General features: G+C 41.7%; 1 protein-coding gene across 2 annotated transcripts; it reads right to left on the bottom strand.

Annotated features, from left to right (window-relative positions):
• Positions 1–437: 437 nt before the first annotated feature.
• On the bottom strand, positions 438–14,239 carry slc14a2 (solute carrier family 14 member 2). Of its 2 annotated transcripts, XM_021606199.2 has the most exons (10): positions 14,125–14,226; positions 11,919–11,990; positions 5,466–5,661; positions 4,670–4,859; positions 4,449–4,577; positions 3,735–3,927; positions 3,006–3,153; positions 2,750–2,884; positions 2,570–2,619; positions 438–1,173 (listed from the first exon to the last, which is right to left on the bottom strand). In XM_021606199.2, the coding sequence occupies exons 1-10, from the start codon at positions 14,146–14,148 to the stop codon at positions 796–798; spliced, it is 1,515 nt and encodes a 504-aa protein (XP_021461874.1). In that variant the 5' UTR covers positions 14,149–14,226; the 3' UTR covers positions 438–795. The 2 variants fall into 2 exon arrangements, with proteins under 2 accessions (XP_021461874.1, XP_021461875.1); XM_021606200.2 differs by lacking the exon at positions 11,919–11,990 and having other exon boundaries at positions 14,125–14,239.
• Positions 14,240–21,114: the final 6,875 nt, after the last annotated feature.

The following is a 21,114-nucleotide window of genomic DNA, read 5'->3' on the forward strand; positions in this document are numbered from 1 at the left end:
TGGTACCAATTATATGCATATCCTGGCTTCAGGGCCTGAGCAACAACAGGCAGTTTACTTTGGGCACGTCATTCAGGCTGAAATTGAGAAAAAAGGGGCCTATTATTAAATTAAGAGTATTTGAACTGGTGAACTGCAACTTCCCTGCTGTACCCTAGCTCTTATACAATTGACCATTCAATAATAATCTTCTAGTACATTAACTACAGTAATTATGCATTATGTAATGGCATGTTGAGAATGTGCTACCTGATACCATTATACAGGTCTGTGAGGTTAAACCCATTGTATGTGTGCCAATGGGCTTGACCTCCATACATTCTTACAGTGCATATGGGTAGTGTGTGTCTGAGGATTGGTATGTGTGTGTGTCACGTGACTACTCGAAGATACATATGATGGTGGCATTTTCAAAGAGCAACTACCCTGAGCTTTTGTTAGAAAAATATACTTTTATTAGAACTCAAACTAAGTAAGTATGAAAGTGCATAACTGAGGTAATATCCACTGTATAGCAAAGTTAGATATAATACCATACACCGGAATGACCTACTGTAGCCCTACCTGAGTGCTAGTTACCTGAGTGCTAGTTACCTGAGGGCTAGTTACCTGAGGGCTAGTTACCTGAGCTTTGGGCATTTTTCAGAAGTAATAAACAATAAGATAATTTACATACAGTATGTATAACGCTAAATTCAGACACCGTCTACAAACACACACACCCATCTGTCCTTCATCACCTGAGTCTCTGCTACTCTATGTACATAGTAAAACATCTGGAGTCTGTTGATGAGCTCAGACATTTTCTGCCATGCTGCTCACCTCACCCAAGGCCACCTCCATCATCTCTTCCTCCCGAATCATCATTTTATTAATCTGCTTGCCTTCCATCCCATCACCCTTCTCTTTGCCATCCATTCTCTCCATCCTCAGCACCTCTTTATCGTTACCTAGCAGCTCCTGCTCCTTTACCCTCCACTTTTCCTCATCTCTTTCCTTCTCCTCTCTCTCCAGCTTCTCCTTCTTTCGGAGCTTCCAGAAGAAGCGCAGGTTCCTCTCTGGGTAGGCCACGTTAGCCAGCGGCAGCTTGAATATGGTGTTGGTTTCCGTGGTAAACAGAAGGAAGGTGAGGGCGGAGAGACAGAAGGGCCAGGTGCAGGCTGGCAGGCCAAACTGAACAAAGAGAGAGAGGGAGCGAGAGAGAGTCAGATTTCAGAGATTTCAATTTTTATTTGTCACATGCTCTGAATACAACTGGTGTAGACCTTGCCGTGAAACGCTTACTTACAAGAGTTAATAAAATGTACTGGGCCAAATGTACAAACCTCTGTAGTGCTTTACAGTCAGATATCGAGCAGTTGCCATACCAGACGGCTATTCAACCAGTCAGAATGTTCTCAATGGTGCAACTGTAGAACTTTTTGAAGATCTGAGGACCCATGCCAAATATTTTCTGTCTCCTGAGGGGGAATAGACATTGTCGTGCCCTCTTCACACCTGTCTTGGTGTGTTGTACCATGTTAGTTTGTTGGTTATGTGGACACCAAAGAACTTGAAGCTCTCGACCTGCTCCACTACAGTCCACCCTGTTGATGTGAATGGCCTTCCTTTTCCTGTAGTCCAAAATCATCTCCTTTGTCTTGATCATGTTGAGGGAGAGTTTGTTGTTCTGGTACCACACTGTCAGGTCTCTGACCTCCTCCCTATAGGCTGTCTCATCGTAGTTGATGATCAGGCCTACCACCGTTGTGTCGTCGGCAACCTTACTGATGGTGTTGGGGTTTTGCTTGGCCACACAGTTGTGGGTGAACAGGGAGTATAGGTGGAGACTAAGCACGCACCCCTGAGGGGCCCCCGTGTTGAGGATTAGCGTGGCAGATGCATTGTTGCCTACCTTTACCACATGGGGGCGGCCCGTCAGGAAGTCCAGGATCCAGTTGCAGATGGAGGTGTTTAGTCCCAGGGTCCTTAGCTTAGTAATGAGTTTTGAGGGCACTATGGTGTTGAATGCTGAGCTGTAGTCAATGAATAGCATTTTCACGTAGGTGTTCCATTTGTCCAGGTGGGAAAGGGCAGTGTGGAGTGCAATAGAGATTGCGTCATCTGTGGATCTATTGGGTGGTATGTGAATTGGATTGGGTTTCTGGGATGCTGGTGTTGATGTGAGCCATGACCAGCCTTTCAAAGCATTTCATTGCTACAGACGTGAGGGCCACAGGTTGGTAGTCATTTAGGATTATGGTCAGATTTGTCAAATGGAGGGCGAGGGAGAGCTTTGTATGAGTCTCAGTGTCGAAGTCAAGGTGGTGTAGAGTTTTTTCCATCTGGTTGCACATGTTACATGCTGGTAGAAATGAGGTAAAACGGATTTAAGTTTTCCTACATTCCAATCCCTGGCCACGAAGAGCGCCACCTCTGAATGAGCATTTTCTTGTTTGCTCTTAGCCTTATATAGTTAGTTGAATGCGGTCTTAGTGTGTTTTCAAAATGTGTTTATGTGCCCCACATTGTGTGAATGTAATGTGTAGATAACAGCATGACTGTCATATTCTCATAACATTGTACTTACTGTGGACATGACATTAGCGATGGCTGAGCCCAGATATGCACAGAAGAAAGCTGGTGAAGAAAAGGCAGTCAAATTCAGTCATATTGCTACAGTACCACCCATCCAAACCGTTAAGGCCTTTAACCAGTCATGTGACACAGAGACAAGAGGTCCCCAGTTGGCATTACAGTGTGAACTCACCACAGGTGATTGCCAGCAGGTGTACCTGCCAGGTGAGAGCGTAGAACATCCCTCCAATAGCGATGCAGGCTAGAACACAGTTATACCCCCACAGACCAAAGTAGATCGCCTCAAATGGAGCTGCCAGGGCCAGACCTTCAGGAAAAGAGCCCACACTGGAATTCACTCAGCTGTACGATACTGTCCACTTCAAATACCTAATCTGGAATACTCGTGTTGTGTGTAGTCTGGTGGTTATGTACGTGTGTGTGTCTACCTGAGACCATGCCGACTGCGGATCCAATGGTAGCGTGAGCACAGGTGATGGGAGAGGAAATGAAGAGAGCGACCATGAAGATTCCTCCTGTCCAGGGGTTATCACACCCATACACCTGGCCTATACCAACTGGCACTGCTGTGAACAGCTGAGGAGAGAGACAGAGAGGTGATCAGACTCGCGTGTGTGTGTGCATGCGTGTGTGGCCAGGGGCAATCACGTCATCAAAACACACAGGCACCATACCACAGATGATCTGAGTGACACAAACACACCTTCTGACTCACATATAAATCCGAATTGGTCAAAAATAGTATGATGATCTTTTTTGTCATATTGAAAAGTTCTCAGAGTCGGACAAAACCTCTAACCTACATCAGCAGAGTAGCCTAGTGGTTAGAGCGTTGGACCAGTAACCGAAAGGTTGCAAGTTCAAATCCCTGAGCTGACAAGGTACAAATCTGTCATTCTGCCCCTGAACAAGGCAGTTCCTAGGCCATCATTGAAAAGAAGAATCTGTTTTTAACTGACTTGCCTAATGAAGTAAAATAAAAATCTCAGTATGTATGTGAACTATTTCTTGCATGTGGCCATTCCAGATAGATGGGATTCCTAGAGCTACTGAATGACTCAGCCTGGAAGTTTCTAAAATACACCTGAACCACACAACACGCAGAAACACACACATGCTTTGTTTATTCACACACAACACCCTGCTTTGTTTATTACCTTAGCTACGTTGACCTCAGCCCAGGTGATGTTGGCTAGTTCTGTGCGCGGCTGGATGAGGACTTGGGGGAAGTGGTGGTTGTAGTGGCCAGTAGCCACCATGTGGAGACATACCAGGATGTTGAAGGGAAGAGTGAACACTGGCAGGTCCCAACGACTGTTAATGGACGCCAACGCACTGGACACTATAGGGCTGGAGGAGAGGAAGTTAATGTATGCTGCTCAACCACAATGATACATAATAACCTCTAATCTCTCCAGTAGTCACAGTCGAGGTCAAATCTAGTCAGGCATCGTCAAATCTGTTTTTTACCATGTGGGGGAAAGTTATTTCCCTCTCCGTTCTGAGAAATGGTGATTGTCACACGTCTATTAGTGCACTGCACATACTGGCTCGATATGTGTCAGTAAGACAGGACCATAATAACTGACATTAGTGAAAGTGGGTTAGACAAGGTAGAAAGAAAGTCAGGAATGTCCTTTTGACCCGAAGATGTGATAGAGGCAGACATGAATAAAACTAGAAATAATAGAGGCAAAAAAGTGGGTCAGTTTGACGTCATGATGTGATTCCGATCTTAATGGGCCAGATAGCCATCTTTTCCTGGTACTGAAAAGATTACATTATTCACATGTTTGATTCACGTGCAAAACCCCATGAGACGGTGGTTATCAGCTCATCTGATGGGTATCTGGTGGCACAATCTAACTCACCAGGTCATAGACATGACGATGTTGGGCAGTATGAGCCACCAGTACCAGTCTCCAGCGTTAGAGAACACGGCCATCAGCAGCCCCACCAAGATCCCATTGTAACCATACAGCCCCGCTGCAATCGCACCCCTAAAAGAGAGACAGACACACACACAGTCAGAGAATGCATACGCACGTGTTCACTCACGTGCACGCACGCTCAGACACACACACACACACACCTGCTCTGTTGCAGTATGAGGGCAGAGATGGTGGCGAAGAGTGTGCCCACGAAGCCGTTGAGAGCCCACCAGCGGTTCTGCAGGATCAGCCCAGCAAAGATCACTAGGCCACTCAGAGGATTGTTGACAAACATGACCTGGGCAGCACCACGGAGAACCCAGTCTAGCAGCTGGAGTAGGAAGAACTGTTCTGGAGGGGGAGAATGGAGATGGGCAGCGGGTGAGGGAGAAAGAGAGAGTCATGTTCATAGAAAAAATATGATATGTGTTTCTTTGCACACAAAGCTATAGATAATCTGGTCATTGTATGCAGGTTTCTGTATTCTCACACACATACATGTACATACAGTCCCCAACACAGGTCCTATACAGGCTGTTAATATGTAGAGAGATTTCAACAGAGTTGTATTGTATACTTTGCTGCATTGTCTAAAGATTATGAATGTCTTTCTTTTTCGGTGTTGTCACAGTCCTTTTTGGGACGGTCCTGGGCTTGGGACGGTCTGGACGTGTTTTCTCTGCTCATGGACATTGCCATTGGACATAGAGTCAGAACCACACACTGTACAGTAAAATATGGAGTTCTAGTGTCTGTCCCTGTGTTGGATAATGACGAATGATGTATTTTCTTTGCTGGAAAAGCATTCTGTTGAATTCACTACCTCAAGGTATATATTAAGTGATTTAAAAAATGAAGTTTTTCTTTAATGATTTGTCTATGTTTTTGACTAACTGTATATAAGATAAACTTAGCCTATTTGGAGAAGTGCCATGTTAAAATATAATCCATACTTACTTTTCATCCACTCTGCAAACACCTCCATGTCTCCTGAGATGTAGGACAGTAACAGTAGCAGCCGGGCCTTGGCCTTCTGTTGGCAGGTGGGGACTGCAGACTTCCCAGCCTCTGCGTTTTCCCCCTGAGCCGCCTTCTGCTCCCTGCCCCCTGACACCTCTGGATCTGGGTTGGCCATCAGTGGCTGCTGCTCTTGCTGCGTGGAGGAGAAGAACAGAGAGTTAAACTTGCTGTAAAGCTGGACCCAGACAAAGAGCCAAGTCTATACATGTGTCAACTACTTCGACACAACATAGAAAACATTCAACATTGTTAAATTGTACAAATATTATACTGAACAAAAAATATAAACGCAACATGCAACAATTTCAAAGCTTTTGCTGAGTTACAATTCATAAAAGGAAATCAATCAATTGAAATTAATTCATTAGGTCCAAATCTATGGATTCCACATGACTGGGTAGGGGTTGCAGCCATGGGTGGGCCTGGGAGGGCATATGCCCACCCACTCGGGAGCCAGGCCCACCCACTGGGGAGCCAGGCTCAGCCAATCAGAATGAGTTTTCCCCTACAAATGTAAAAAAATTGATAAATAAGCTTCTTGTGCGTATCGAACATTTCTGAGATCTTTTATTTCAACTCTTGAAGCATGGGACCAACACTTTACAAGTTGCGTTTACATTTTTGTTCAGTGTATGTACAGTTATTTCTATTGATAATGGTGTACCCTGTTATTTTATCTTGTTCTGTCATTCTTTCCTTCATCAAAATTTTAGTAGGTATAGCTACTATTATTTTGTTTTAGTTAGCGCTTTGTGTATAATCTCCTAAAAACAACCCTCTGAGCAGCCTGGTGATGTCTTAAAAAAACACACACAAAGTGAATCAAATCGAATCAAATCAAATTGTATTTGCACCTAATAACAACACTTTACAGACTTTACAGACTTTACGGGTCGGCAGCGTAGCCTAGTGGTAAGAGCGTTGCCCTAGTAACCGCAAAGGTTGACCTAGTAACCGCAAAGGTTGACCTAGTAACCGCAAAGGTTGCAAGATCGAATACCGAGCTGATAAGGTACAAAGTTTGTCGTTCTGCCCCTGAAGGAGGCAGTTAACCCACTGTTCCTAGGCCGTCACTGAAAATAAGAATTAGTTCTTGACTGACTTGCCTAATGGAAAAATAAAACAGTGATATGCGTACTCATGAGCCCATTCTCAACAGTGCAGAGATAAAAAGGAAGACAAATATTTGCTGAATAAAAAAAGGAAATAGTAAAACAATAAGGAGGCAGTATACAAAAAGCAGCAGTACTGAGTCAATGTGCCGGGATACCAAGTACTTGAGGTAATAGAGGTAATACAGTATGTACACTACTGTTCAATAGTTTGAGGTCCCTTAGGAATGTCCTTGTTATGAAAGAAAAGCAAATTTTTTTGTCCATTAAAATAACATCAAATTGATCAGAAATGTAGACATTGTTAATGTTGTAAATGACTATTGCAGGTGGAAACGGCTGATTTTTAATGGAATATCTACATATGTGTACAGAGGCCCATTATCAGCAACCATCACTCCTGTGTTCCAATGGCACGTTGTGTTAGCTAATCCAAGTTTATCATTTTATAAGGATAATTGATCATTAGAAAACCCTTTTGCAATTATGTTAGCACAGCTGAAAACTATTGTTCTGATTAAAGAAGCAATACAACTGGCCTTCTTTAGACTAGCTGAGTATCTGGAGCATCAGCATTTGTGGGTTCGATTACAGGCTCAAAATGGCCAAAAACAAAGAACGTTCTTCTGAAACTCGTTAGTCTATTCTTATTCTGAGGCTATTCCATGCGAGAAATTGCCAGGAAACTGAAGATCTCGTACAACGCTGTGTACTACTCCCTTCACAGAACAGTGCAAACTGGCTGTACATGTTTTCTCTAATTTATTTTCCACAATGAGCAAATTTCTATTTTATCATAATGTAGGCCTACCAAAGGGGCCTACCATCAAAAAAAATTGGAGAAACATGAAAATAGCTGTTCTATCATTCAGCCTACAGTAGCAGCCAATCTGAAAATGTTATTGTGTTGTTTGATGCAAAAAAAATATTATTTTTCCCATACCATTGTTACAGAGAATCAGACAAATTATGCTATCCTCTGTCTACTGGCTACTTAGATTATTCCAGCCTGTCTCAAAATACAACACTGCCCCTTTAAGACAAAAAAAAGCTCTTTACCTGACTTGCTTTTTAAAAACGATGTCTAGAAAGGTACACATGTAGGGAGCAATCACTCCCCTATTGCTGACTACAAATGATCTGTAACTGGGCTAATGACTCACTAACTAGCAAAGGATATGAACAAAATGTGCATAAGTGGCTACATTCAGCTCTCGCTTTGATCCCAAAACAAGCACATCTACTCAGGACCACAGCTGTAAACACAGTCCAGTTTGAATTAAATGGCACAGATCATCCATACATGGCAATGGTCATATACAGAGCATTCGGAAAGTATTCAGACCCCTTTACTTTTTCCACATTTTGTTACGTTACAGCCTTATTCTAAAATGGATTACATTGTTTTTGTTCCTCATCTATCTACAGTTGAAGTCGGATGTTTACATACACCTTAGCCAAAAACATTTAAACTTTGTTTTTTACAATTCCTGACATTTAATTCTAGCAAAAATTCTCTGTCTTAGATCAGTTAGGATAACCACTTTATTTTAAGAACGTGAAATGTCAGAATAATAGTAGAGAGAATGATTTACTTCAGCTTTTATTTCTTTCATCATATTCCCAGTGGATCAGATGTTTACATACACTCAAACAATTTAAAGGCAATGCTACCAAATACTAATGAACTTGGGTCAAATATTTTGGGTAGCCGTCCACAAGCTTCCCACAATAAGTTGGGTGAATTTTGTCCCATTCCTCCTGACAGAGCTGGTGCAACTGAATCAGGTTTGTAGGCCTCCTTGCTCGTGCACGCTTTTTCAGTTCTGCCCACAAATGTTCTATAGGATTGAGGTCAGGGCTTTGTGATGGCCACTCCAATGCCTTGACTTTGTTGTCCTTAAGCCATTTTGCCACAACTTTGGAAGTATGCTTGGGGTCATTGTCCATTTGGAAGACCCATTTGCGACCAAGCTTTTGATGTATTGAGATGTTGCCTCAATATATCCACATAATTTCCCTCCTCATGATGCTATCTATTTTGTGAAGTACACCAATCCGTCGTGCAGCAAAGCACCCCCACAAGATGATGCTGCCACCCCCGTGCTTCACGGTTGGGATGGTGTTCTTCGGCTTGCAAGCCTCCCTCTTTTTCCTCCATACATAACAATGGTCATTTTGGCCAAACAGTTCTATTTTTGTTTCAGAGGACATTTCTCCAAGAAGTCAAATCTTTGTCCCCATGTGCAGTTGCAAACCGTAGTCTGTCTTTTATATGGCGGTTTTGGAGCAGTGGCTTCTTCCTTGCTGGACGGACTTTCAGGTTATGTCGATATAGGACTCGTTTTACTGTGGATATAGATCATTTTGTACCTGTTTCCTCCAGCATCTTCACAAGGTCCTTTTCTGTTGTTCTGGGATTGATTTGCACTTTTCGCACAAAAGTACGTTCATTTCTAGGAGACAGAACGCTTCTCCTTCCTGAGCGGTATGACGGCTGCGTGGTCCCATGGTATTTATACTTGCTTACTATTGTTTGTACAGATGAACGTAGTACCTTCAGGCATTTGGAAATTGCTGCCAAGGATGAACCAGACTTGAGGAGGTCTACAATTTTTTTCTGAGGTCTTGGCTGATTTCTTTTGATTTTCCCATGATGTCAATCAAAGAGGCACTGAGTGTGAAGGTAGGCCGTGAAATACATCCACAGGTACACCTCCAATTGACTCAAATGATGTCAATTAGCCTATCAGAAGCTTCTAAAGCCATGACATCTTTTTTCTGGAATTTTCCAAGCTGTTTAAAGGCACAGTCAACTTAGTGTATGTAAACTTCTGAACCACAGGAATTGTGATACAGTAAATTATAGGTGAAATAATCTGTCTGTAAACAGTTGTTGGAAATATTACTTCATGCACAAAGTAGATGTCCTAACCGACTTGACAAAACTATAGTTTGTTAACAAGAAATTTGTGGAGTGGTTAAAAAACGAGTTTAAATGACTCCAACCTAAGTGTAAATCACATTTTGATTTGATTTGATTTACACTTAGATTGGAGTCATTTAAACTCGTTTTTCAACCACTACACAAATGTCTTGTTTGATTTGATTTGATTTTAAGTGTATGTGAACTTCAACTGTACACACAATACCCCATAATGTCAAAGCAATAACAGGTTTTTAGACATTTTTGCAAATGTAGTAAAAATAAAAAACGGAAATATAACATTTACATAAGTTTTCAGAACGTATACTCAGTACTTTGTTGAAGCACCTTTGGCAGCGATTACAGACTCAAGTCTTCTTGGGTATGTTGCTACAAACTTGGCACACCTGTATTTGGGGAGTTTCTCCCACTCTTCTCTGCAGATCCTCTCAAGCTCTGTCATGTTTGATGGGGAGTGTCACTGCACAGCTACTTTCAGGTTTTTCCAGACATGTTCGATTGTGTGCTTAGGGTTGTTGTCCTGTTGGAAGGGAAACCTTCACCCCACTCAGGGCCTGAGCGCTCTGGAGCAGGTTTTCATCAAGGATCTCTCTGTACTTTGCCCCGTTCATCTTTCCCTCAATCCCGACTAGTCCCCCAGTCCCTGCCACTGAAAATCATCCCCACAGCATGATGCTGCCACCACCATGCTTCACCATAGGGATGGTGCCAGGTTTCCTCCAGATGTGACGCTTGGCATTCAGACCAAAGAGTTCCATCTTGGTTTTATCAGACCAGAGAATCGTGTTTCTTAGAGTCCTTTAGGGGCCTTTTGGCAACCTCCAAGCAGGCTTTCATGTGCCTTTTACTGAGGAGTGGCAAGTCTACCATTAAAGGTCTTATTGGTGGAGTGCTGCAGAGTTGGTTGTCCTTCTGGAAAGTTCTCCCATCTCCACAGAGGAATTCTGGAGCTCTGTCAGAGTGACCATCGGGTTCTTGGTCACCTCCCTGACCAAGGCCCTTCTCCCCCGATTGCTCAGTTTGCCGTCAGAGTTTGGACGTTCCAAACTTCATTCATTTAAGAATGATGGAAGCCACTGTATTCTTGGGGACCTTCAACGCTGCAGAAATGTTTTGGTACCCTTCCACAGATCTGTGCATCGACACAATCCTGTCTCGGATCTCTATGGACAATTCCTTTGACCTCGGCTTGGTTTTTGCTCTGACATGCACTGTCAACTGTGGGAAATTATAAAGGGTATGAACACTTGCCGAATGCATTGTATGTCAATGGTCTATATTGGCCTACTGCAGCTCTGATTGGCTGTGCCGCATGGCCTGTGTAGGATACGGTCTCGTGTGCAACAGAGTCGTGAGCAATATAGTCCAATAGAGTCCTGGGTTCTACCTACAAATAAATATCTTGTATAGTTCATTTTGTTTCGGTATGATGTATTGAAAGTGGCTAATATTGCCTTGATTCTCTCACAATTGTCACAGTAAAGGGAAATGTTGATAGTGTTAACTAACAGGAAAAACTTGAAGATCAATCCTGTGCTTCTCTCAGTGGGCTGATAATTCTCTACGCTCTGCATGGCAGTCCTTGGGAGCTGCTCGGCAGTCTCAGGCTACTGCGAACCCTCACACACATACAGCTTATAGGGAACATTGTATGTGGGTTGGGGTAAAGTGACTAGGCAATCAGGATATAATGAACAGAGTAGTAGCATAGGTAAAGTGTAGTATGTGTGAGTGTGTGCATATAGTCTAGTGTGTGTGCATAGAGCCAGTGCAAGGGAGTCAGTGTAATACAGTTAAGATAAAGAAAATTGTCCGCGTAGCCATCTGATTAACCGTTCAGCACACTTATGGCTTGGGGGTAGAAGCTGTTCAGGTGCCTTTTGGTCACAGACTTGGCACTCCATGACCACTTGCTGTGCGATAGCAGAGAGAGTCTATGACTTGGGTGGTTGGAGTCTTTGACATTTTTTAGGGCCTTACTCCGCCTGGTATACAGGTAGGAGTTTGGCCCCAGTGATGTACTGGGCCGTACGCACTACCCTCTCTATCGCCTTGCAGTCGGATGCTGAGCAGTTTTCATACCACACGGTGATGCAGCGAGTCAAGATGCTCTCAATGGTGCAGCTGTAGAACTTTTTGAGGATCTGAGGGCCCAGGCCAAATCTGTTCAGCCTCCAGAGGGGGAAGAGGTGTTGTCGTACACTCTTCATGTGTTGGTGTGTTTGGACCATGATAGGTCCTTAGTGAGGTGGACACAGTGGAACTTGAGCTCTCGGTTGATGTTATCATCATGATTATGACACACAAAGACCCGTCTATGGCCTGGCTTACCTTTGACTGGAATGCGGATGCAAGTTCTTGCGTTAAGGCACTATAGAAACTGGAGATATTCTTGGGAATATCCTACAGAAGATAAGTCATGTTAAAAAAATATTATTATATAATACTAGTGTACACCACTAATTGGTGTAGGTGCTGCACTGTAAAACATATTCAACATGTAAAAAGTCAATTCAGCTTAAATATCTAAGTTGTCTGGACTTCAAAATGGGAAGTTGTTGAGCTGGTGTGGAATACTCCACAAACCTAATGAATAAAACAATGTTGAGTGAACTGAAATAGTGAAACTGAACTGAAAGTTTGCCATAACAACACAAATAGCTGAGTTGATCACACGAGAGAGTTCAGTTTGCTGAGATCAGCAACGTAAAATACTGTGTTGGCTTAAATACGTGTCTCATTAACATATTACACTGTGTGCTCTTCTGCAAGATGTTTTTAACTTTATTTTTTTTTATCAATTTACATGTCAGGAACCAGTTTACAACTTAAACATTTATTTTAGAGGCTGAAATACGATGCATTAACCCAGATATATCAAAAAGTGAAGTGGATTTGTTCAAACCATTAGTGAGATTGTTTTACCTTTTTATCTGGTGTGTGGTTATTCAGAGCAAATTTTTAAGAACCCACTGTCTGCTTTCAACCAGCCATCTGTCAATAACATTATAATTTCCAAAATTGAGCAAACAGCTATTTTATAGGTAATTCAACTTCGTGTCTCTTGGCGTAATGACTAAGGGGACAGTCGCTGGACCTGGGTTTGAGTTCATGGAGTTAAAAATAGTTCAGCTGAGGATATTCTTGCTTCGTTAAATTAAGAGGACTTGAAATAAAACGTTTTAAAAAGATTACGTTAACCAGCTGCAATTTCATTTCTAGTTTACTCAACTGTTGAGACAACTTAAGAATGCATGTTAGCAGAACTTTTCTGTCCCCCAAAGTTAAGTGAACTAGAAATTGTATTGTAGGTGGTTGCCTTGATTTTTAAAAAGTTGGCTGAAAACACTTTTTACAGTGTGCCCTTTAGAAAAATAAATCTCAGTGAACTAAACGAAAGAAAGAGGTGCAACTCTACTGCATTCGAAGAGCAGTGTGAAGAGCAGTGTGAATGCAACTTCTTCTTGAATGCACACAAACACAGGTGTCCCTCGACAACGTGGGCAACCAATAAAAAGTTGCATTCACACTGCTATTTGAATGCATTCTGAGGAAGGTCTAAGGACCAAAACATGCATGCTTCAGTGCATTCTGAGGAAGGTCTAAGGACCAAAACATGCATGCTTCAGTGCATTCTGAGGAAGGTCTAAGGACCAAAACATGCATGCTTCAGTGCATTCTGAGGAAGGTCTAAGGACCAAAACATGCATGCTTCAGTGCATTCTGAGGAAGGTCTAAGGACCAAAACATGCATGCTTCAGTGCATTCTGAGGAAGGTCTAAGGACCAAAACATGCATGCTTCAGTGCATTCTGAGGAAAGTCTGAGGACCAAAACATGCATGCTTCAGTGCATTCTGAGAAAGGTCTAAGGACCAAAACATGCATGCTTCAGTACATTCTGAGGAAAGTCTGAGGACCAAAACATGCATGCTTCAGTACATTCTGAGGAAAGTCTAAGGACCAAAACATGCATGCTTCAGTACATTCTGAGGAAAGTCTAAGGACCAAAACATGCATGCTTCAGTACATTCTGAGGAAAGTCTGAGGACCAAAACATGCATGCTTCAGTACATTCTGAGGAAAGTCTGAGGACCAAAACATGCATGCTTCAGTGCATTCTGAGGAAAGTCTGAGGACCAAAACATGCATGCTTCAGTACATTTTCTCTGAAGCTTTCCATTTCTTTTATCATATCAATATTCTACTCGAAATAAATGATGTAAACAAAGGCTCAGAAGCGTGAATGAAAGTCACACAGTCTTCTCATTTGCAGTGAGATTTATATTATAACCAACATTTTGTTCTGTTCTGTCATCAGTACCTCACCTTAAAGAGTGGCCATTGTTTATTTCTTTATAACATTACTATTTAACATTATCCTTATATAATACTATCTACGTAGGATGAAGTATTGGCATGTCCAACTTTCCCATTTTTTTTTACACAGATCTGTGCCCTTCTGCACGACAGAAAATGTTGCCTCCATTTAGACAGAAAGGAAGACGAGAAGGATGAGTAGTGCAGTGTGTGTCCTACCTTTGTGCGATGTGGTCCAGGCATATATGTTTCCAGTAGGGCAGGGTGCTGTGTGTGGCAGCTGCTGTGAAGCTGTGCTGTACTCCCACCACTGTTTTTATACCTCGCACAACATTCCTACTCCGATGAACAAGAGCGATAATGTTCAACCACGCGCAACTTAACTTTGATATGGAATGTGTGTGTGTAAGAGAGAGATGGCCTTGACCTATGGGTGTTCTATCAGCAGGTCCTGTCCAATAGCCAGCCACACAACTGTTAGCATCATGACTTTTGACCTGTGAGAGATTTACCCTATAGAGAGAGTTTTATCATTTTCCATACAGTGTTTCAATAACATTTGAAGTGCACAATTCATTTTTTTTAAATCCAATGGCAGATTGTGAGCATGTAGAAAAATGTGTCACTCTTACAATTTCATGATCCTTATGCGTAAGACAAATGATCAGACATTGAGGCATTGCATGCAACATTGATTAAGATCACCTATTTTACGTGACTTGCCAACTGATCACTATCACCCTTCTCCTTGAAATTCATCAACTAACGGTGTATCAATGATATTCAGATAATGAGTGGAATATTGTTATGTAGAACCCAGGTATTTCAGCAGTGCATTTTACACTACACTATTCCAAATGGTAGAGTGACTCTTTCCACTTTGTCCTATTGAAGAACACTGGTTGATGTAGAATGATGATGTAGTATTTAAAGCCACATGCATATAGCATTTGGTTTAACCAACATAAATGTATGTCAAATGTATACATTTATGAGGTCAAAATATAGAAATTGACAGTGTTCAGCAGTTATGTAGCTCTATACGTTAACTAGGCACTACATCATTTTATTGTTAACAAATGACAAGAAAATCATGTAAAAAGTTAAGTGAATATTGCATTAGATACTTAGATTGAAAATGCATCCACATTGAAAGAGTAATTTGGTGCGGTGAACAAGTGACTTTGTACTCAGTCAATTGAAAATGTGTTTAGAGTTTTGAAACATGAGCCATTTTGATGATCTGTTTAGATTTTTGTGCTTAGGGTTGTGAAAATGTACCACATACATGTGAAAATTGCACCAAAGTGAACTGCAACTTCACTCACACCTTCCTCTGAGTTTGTTCAAAGGAATTCCCATCCCTTCAACTATTTAAATCTCTGCAACTATTAGGAAAGGTGGATACATAGTCAGTTGTACAACTGAATGCCTTAAACTGAAATGTTTCTTCAACTCAACCCCTCTAAACAGAGGGTTAAATGCCTTGCTCAGAACAACAGATGTTTACCTTGTCAGCTCAGGGATTCAATCCAGCAACCTTTCGGTTACTGGTCCAACGCTCCAATCTGCCAGGCCTCCCGCCAGACTACCTGCCGCCCCTAACATCTGTGACAGGCCGGCTCGATTTTGTCTTTTGGATTAAAGTAGAGACTCAGAGCTAGAAAATGGTATATCATATACTACAGTTAAGGAACAATGGGAAAGTAATTATGCTTTGAAAGTTGATAAACTTGTAAAATCACTTCTGAGAAAATTACCCTTGAGTGTTTTGGTACACATACTGGAGAGCTCTTCTTTGTCTACACCCATTCAGCATCGTTCACACCCTCTTAAGCTTTAGCCCGACCCATCTCTTTAAGGATTCACATATTCACATACCATGTACAAAACAACCAAAGATTTCAAAGGCTGGTTTTACTACGGGTGTCTTCGTAAATTCAGTCTGGAGTGTCAGAGTGTTTTCTGGGCATTCGTAAAACTCAGGGCTTTGTCAGATTGTCAGTTCGTAAATTCAGAGCGTTTCGCTCTCGGTGCGTTCAGAGCGCACACTAGACGCTCTAGCCGAGTAGAAGGGTTGATTCGAGTGTTCTCTTCTAACAACAGCAGTCAAGCACCCAAGCTAACTGGCTAATGTTGGCTAGCTTGCTAGCTACTTCCAGACACAAATGAGAGAACAGCTATGGTGGTAAAAAATTACAAACTTTGTTATGCACATGCGCTGTATGAGGCTTAAACTTGTACGTTTCCACGGTCTGTTTCTCTCATGTAAGAAGAAGCCAGTATTTTTCCTCTATTGTTTTTGAGTAACTTGGTCACGTGCCCAAAGACAAAGAGCCTCTGAGAGTGACCACAGTTTTTGAGTCCATCCTATTATTTTCCTATCTTTCAAGAGCACAGCTGTGTGGAGATAATGAAGAGAACCGAGGCTAGCTTGAGCAGCAGCAACAATTCTATCAGCAGAAAGCAGTAACAAAACTGGCGTTATCACTTGTTTGTACGCTATGTTCCCATCATGATCTCACACACCCGTAGACAAAGGGTATAAAAGCTGGGACCCAACTCTTGTTTGTTGGGATCTTAACTCTGCACCTTTTGAGTGATTGTTAACCACTCCAGAATTGCAATTCTTATAATAAATGCTTGTTGTTTGAAGAATCTACGTTCTCTCTTCCTTTCTGGTTAGAATTTCCACGAGACAGCTCACTGTGACCGTTTTATTCACCCTAGTTGGTTAGGGTGTTTTTATGTTATCCAGAGCGTTGGTGACTGCAACTGTGCTGCTGGCAACAATTGAATTACCATATTCAATGAGCATTCTGAAATTTGTCAGTTATTCTGAGTGAATTTACCAGCTATGTGTTTCGACAATTGTCGCAGTGACATCATTAACATTCTATTGAAATGGTTACTTGCATAGTGGAGTCTTTTGTTTAGACATGTAGCTAGCTAGCCAGCTATCTAGCTAAACAATGAACCATAATCCCAACTCATAACTTTCCTACCCTGCATGAATCTCCAGGTAGCTAACCAACCAGGTTTAATGTTAGCTAGCTAACATTAGGCTATAACTAGCAATGCAAATGGCTCTGAGATACGAATAATACTACTGCACAGATCATACATGTAACGTTAGCTAGCGAGCCAGCCAGCTAATGTTAGACTTCCAGCTAACAGTACACTTTAACTTGAAATGAAAACGACTTTCTGACAAAATTAGAAACGTGTAATATCTGAAATTGTAGCTAGCTAGACCATCTTATCCATGTACATGGATGGACGCTTCACCCTCTGTCCTGGATGCCATGGTTGACTTAGTTTGAAGATGTAATCCGGAGACAGGTGTTTTAAACAACAGCCTTCTGTGTGTTTTCTTTTCGACTCCATCTGCATATTTGTAATCACCAGCCAGAATCTTCTCCATCTCCTTAGCTATCATATTCTAATTTCACTGATTTCAAAACTTGGTCCTGCAGAAAGTGGAGAGCAACACATGCAGTTCTTCTATGTGATATCTTTCAAAAAAGCCAAGTTGGAAAAGATTACCTATACCTACTGACCAGCTAATGTTATAGACAGAAGTGTGCTTTATGGTAGACCAATCCGAACTCATCTATCGGAATGTCCAGCCCACTCATTATTTCAGCCAATCATGGCTAGCGGGAAGGTTTCTGACTTTTTCCGTGGCTAAACCAACTAGGCTCATAACTTAACACTTTTATTCGTATTTACAGATGGCATACACGTTTGTTATTAAGGCACATGAAGGTTCATATGTTCCAGAAGGCATTTCTGCCAAAATGCATTTTGATTTAAAAAAAAGTTTACGTTCAAATGGCTCTCCGCAAAGTTTTGTGTAACAAGTCATATTTATTCTAATGCATTCTCATAGTACTATGCCCAACAACAGTCACTATAAGCTGCACTCCCCTAAGTATTTATTTGGACAGTGAAGCTAAAACCTTTCCTTTGGCTATATACTCTTGCATTTTGTTTCAGTATGTTTCACCATTTAGAAATGAATGGTTAATAATGTATTGTGTCATTTTGGAGTCACTTTTATTGTAAATAAGAATAGAACTTGTTTCTGAACACTTCTACATTTAGTGTGGATACTACCATGATAACAGATCATCTTGAGTGGATCCTCATGAATAATGATGATGATTGGAAAAGTTACTCAAGCAATGATACATGAGAGGCCATGTGTTATGACATTTTTATCATGGCTATGATGTGGTCATTGCCACGAGGGGAAGCCGAGTGTATTATTGCTTCTATACAACGGGTTACCAGCATTAAAAAAGATGAGACAGTGGATCTGTAAAAGTAGTTGTAGTAGTAGTAATAGTGCGTTGCTCGGTAACGATGTAAACGATGGCACTTTTTATGAATGTGGTCATGTGTATGTGGTCTGGTATTTCATGGGCAGGATAGACTCCAACAATGGAAATTCCAAACCACCCGTTGTATAAAGAGTCACACACATCCACACGCAGAGGCATAAATATCATACACCCCCCAAAAAATTATGCTAACTTCCCCTGTTAATGGTAATGGTGACTGGTTAGCATGTTTTGGGGGTATGATCTGTGTCTCTGTAACTTACTCATTCATCATTATTCACAATGAATTCATGATTGTCTGTAGTCATGGTAGTATCCACATGACTGTACAAGCGTTTAGTAAAATATTATATTACTTTGTACAATAAAAACCATTCATTTCACACCATAACCCAAAACACAACCAAAACAAACTGCAAATGCATCCAAGAAGTTTGTAGAGTCACAAGCTTGATGTAGTCATTGCTAGCTAGGAATGTGGTATCAAATAGTCAACTTTTAACTACTTTAATAATATACTATAAGTGAATTTGTTCAAATACTTATGAGATCTTAAAATGGGGGAACTGGAGACATAAAGTGCTTTCATTTCTAAACGGTAAAACAGATATGTATGAAAATAGCCTCAAATAAAAGGTGACATTCTGTACTGTCATTTTTCATACATGCAAATACTGAGCCAATTGTGTGCCGACCTATGGGTCTGATCTGATGTGACATTCCTGATCTGGTAGGTTGGATAGGTGCCTCTGTTACTTGTTTTCAAAGTCTATGAACTAGTCACCTGCTGGGGAGTGTGTGTCTGCATGTGCATGTGTGTCTGTGTGCATCAGCACTCACATCTGTTTGTGTGTGTTTGTGTGTGTTGGTGTGTATGTGTGTGTGTGTGTGTGTGCATACTTGTGTGCATGAGACATGTGTGAGGATATTGGCAAGGCTCTTGGATTCTGTGTGTGTGAAAGCAGGTAATTCCAGCTGGAATGCCACGCCTGCGATTGACACCTTTATCATAGTCTTTTTCTTCTTCTCTTTTTACCTTGAACCTTCTAGCAACATGCACGCAGGGGAAAAACAGAGCAAGTCCACAGAGTAGTAAGCCTGTGAGTAGTGCACGGTATGTTATGGCTCCCTTGTCTGTTCTGTTTTTTCAGACTGATCACCCCCGTGCGTGTGTGTGTGTGTGTATATGTGTTGATATGAAAGGGGGAAGGGGTCTCCGGGTGTGTCATAGACAGAATCACAAAATACATACACACACACACACACACACACACACACACACACACACACACACACACACACACGCACAACACTCAACACTGTGAGGCAGACGGATGTAGGAATCTAAACGCCCACGCCTGTGTTTGTTTCCCCGGCAGGGTCGTCTGGTCATTAAACACAATTAGAGTTACATAACCACCTTAACGAGGCGGCCTAACGAGCTACGCTAATTACACAAACGGACATCTAGTCATCTAGTAGTTATCGTTCTTCAATGGAGTAAACATGATTTTGACATGTGCATAGCTCCCGATCCAACAACCTTTTCAAAAAAGGCCTTTGGTTCCTAGAAAGAAGGGGAAAAGTCCTTGTGAGACTACAAGGATTTAAATTCAATAATGATTCCGTAAAGAATACATGCAATGAGAAGCTTAGAAAGTGATGTTGGGGCTATAAATATAGTCAGTAGCGTGTGTGTGTGTGGAGGATATAAATGATGTAGTGTGTGTGTAGTGAATTTGAAGTTATGGTTATAGCTGGGGGTAGTGGTTGATCCAGAGTGCAGACATGAAGCTAGATTAATGGTTAGGGTTGGAGTTAGGGCTATGGCGGAGGTAATGGTTGACCCGGGTGCCGAAATGAAGCTAGGGTAAGGGTTAGGGTTAGAGGCATGGCTGTTTTGTCAACTCCAGTCTGGTAAGGAGTGATGCTGCCCTCTGCTGGACTGACAGGTGACTGACTGATGTCTTGCTCAACACTGCCAATGGTCCTCTTCTCTGTTCTCTGTCCTGTTGTAGAATCCTCCACGACTCATCTCTCTATGTCAGGCACTGACACAAGAACCACCTGTAAACTAGACTTATGTTTTACTATCCAAACAGTTGATTTCCATTCAAAATCCTATTTTCCTACCCCTTAACACGTAACCTAACCCTAACCCTAACCCTAACAACCTAACCCTAACCCTTAATCCGAATTGTAACCTATCCTTTACAGTTTTTTTTCGATTGCTAAACGACAGTGGGCACAACTGGAGTCACATGTGCAAAACTCTAACTACAGTCTGCACTACCAACAGTCACCTGAGCTAAACAGTTCACATCACCTGCAAAACTCATTCCAAGCAACACAACTCTTAACACATGGCTCAAAACACGCTCAGTGCAGCCAAACAAAATGCACAACCCTCACTGAGATAACACACACTGTCACTCAGAACACACTGAGAGTAAAAACACTAGCATCAAACAGCAATACAGAAAATACAAACTTTTCATCTTTACAGTTTGAACAATTTCAGTGACTTCATACAAAGTAATATTTTCTTCAAAGAAAAGAGTGACATTCTTTCACATGATTTATTAAAAATTTTAGAACATAACAATTCTTTAAGGTAAATGAAAATTAGCAGTTTGCTTCAATAGTCTGTAGTAATTTACGGAATTACAGTAATGAGAAAAAAAAGGTAGAAACTAAAAGTACATACTGTAATTCGAACAAATAATTGAGGGGCTAATCCTGCCTCTCTCTAGCATCAGGCCACAGGTTTTCTTCAACATCACATCTAATGTTTTCTCTTGCCATGCACCTGGGGAAGAACCTTCTGGAGTGCCTTATCCATCCCTGGCAGTCCTACAGGACT

This window comes from Oncorhynchus mykiss, chromosome 6 (genome assembly GCF_013265735.2).
Source record: "Oncorhynchus mykiss isolate Arlee chromosome 6, USDA_OmykA_1.1, whole genome shotgun sequence".
Classification (NCBI taxonomy): Eukaryota; Metazoa; Chordata; class Actinopteri; order Salmoniformes; family Salmonidae; genus Oncorhynchus; species Oncorhynchus mykiss.

Bases quoted from the DNA above. Each gene is read 5' to 3' on its own strand.
- slc14a2 (XM_021606199.2), bottom strand. From the start codon at position 14,148: ATGCCTGGACCACATCGCACAAAG. The intron at 4,860-5,465 runs GTAAGTATGGAT...CTCCCCCTCCAG, and splicing joins GTTTGCAGAGTGGATGAAAA to AACAGTTCTTCCTACTCCAG. The intron at 2,620-2,749 runs GTGAGTTCACAC...TTTCTTCACCAG, and splicing joins CCTGCTGGCAATCACCTGTG to CTTTCTTCTGTGCATATCTG.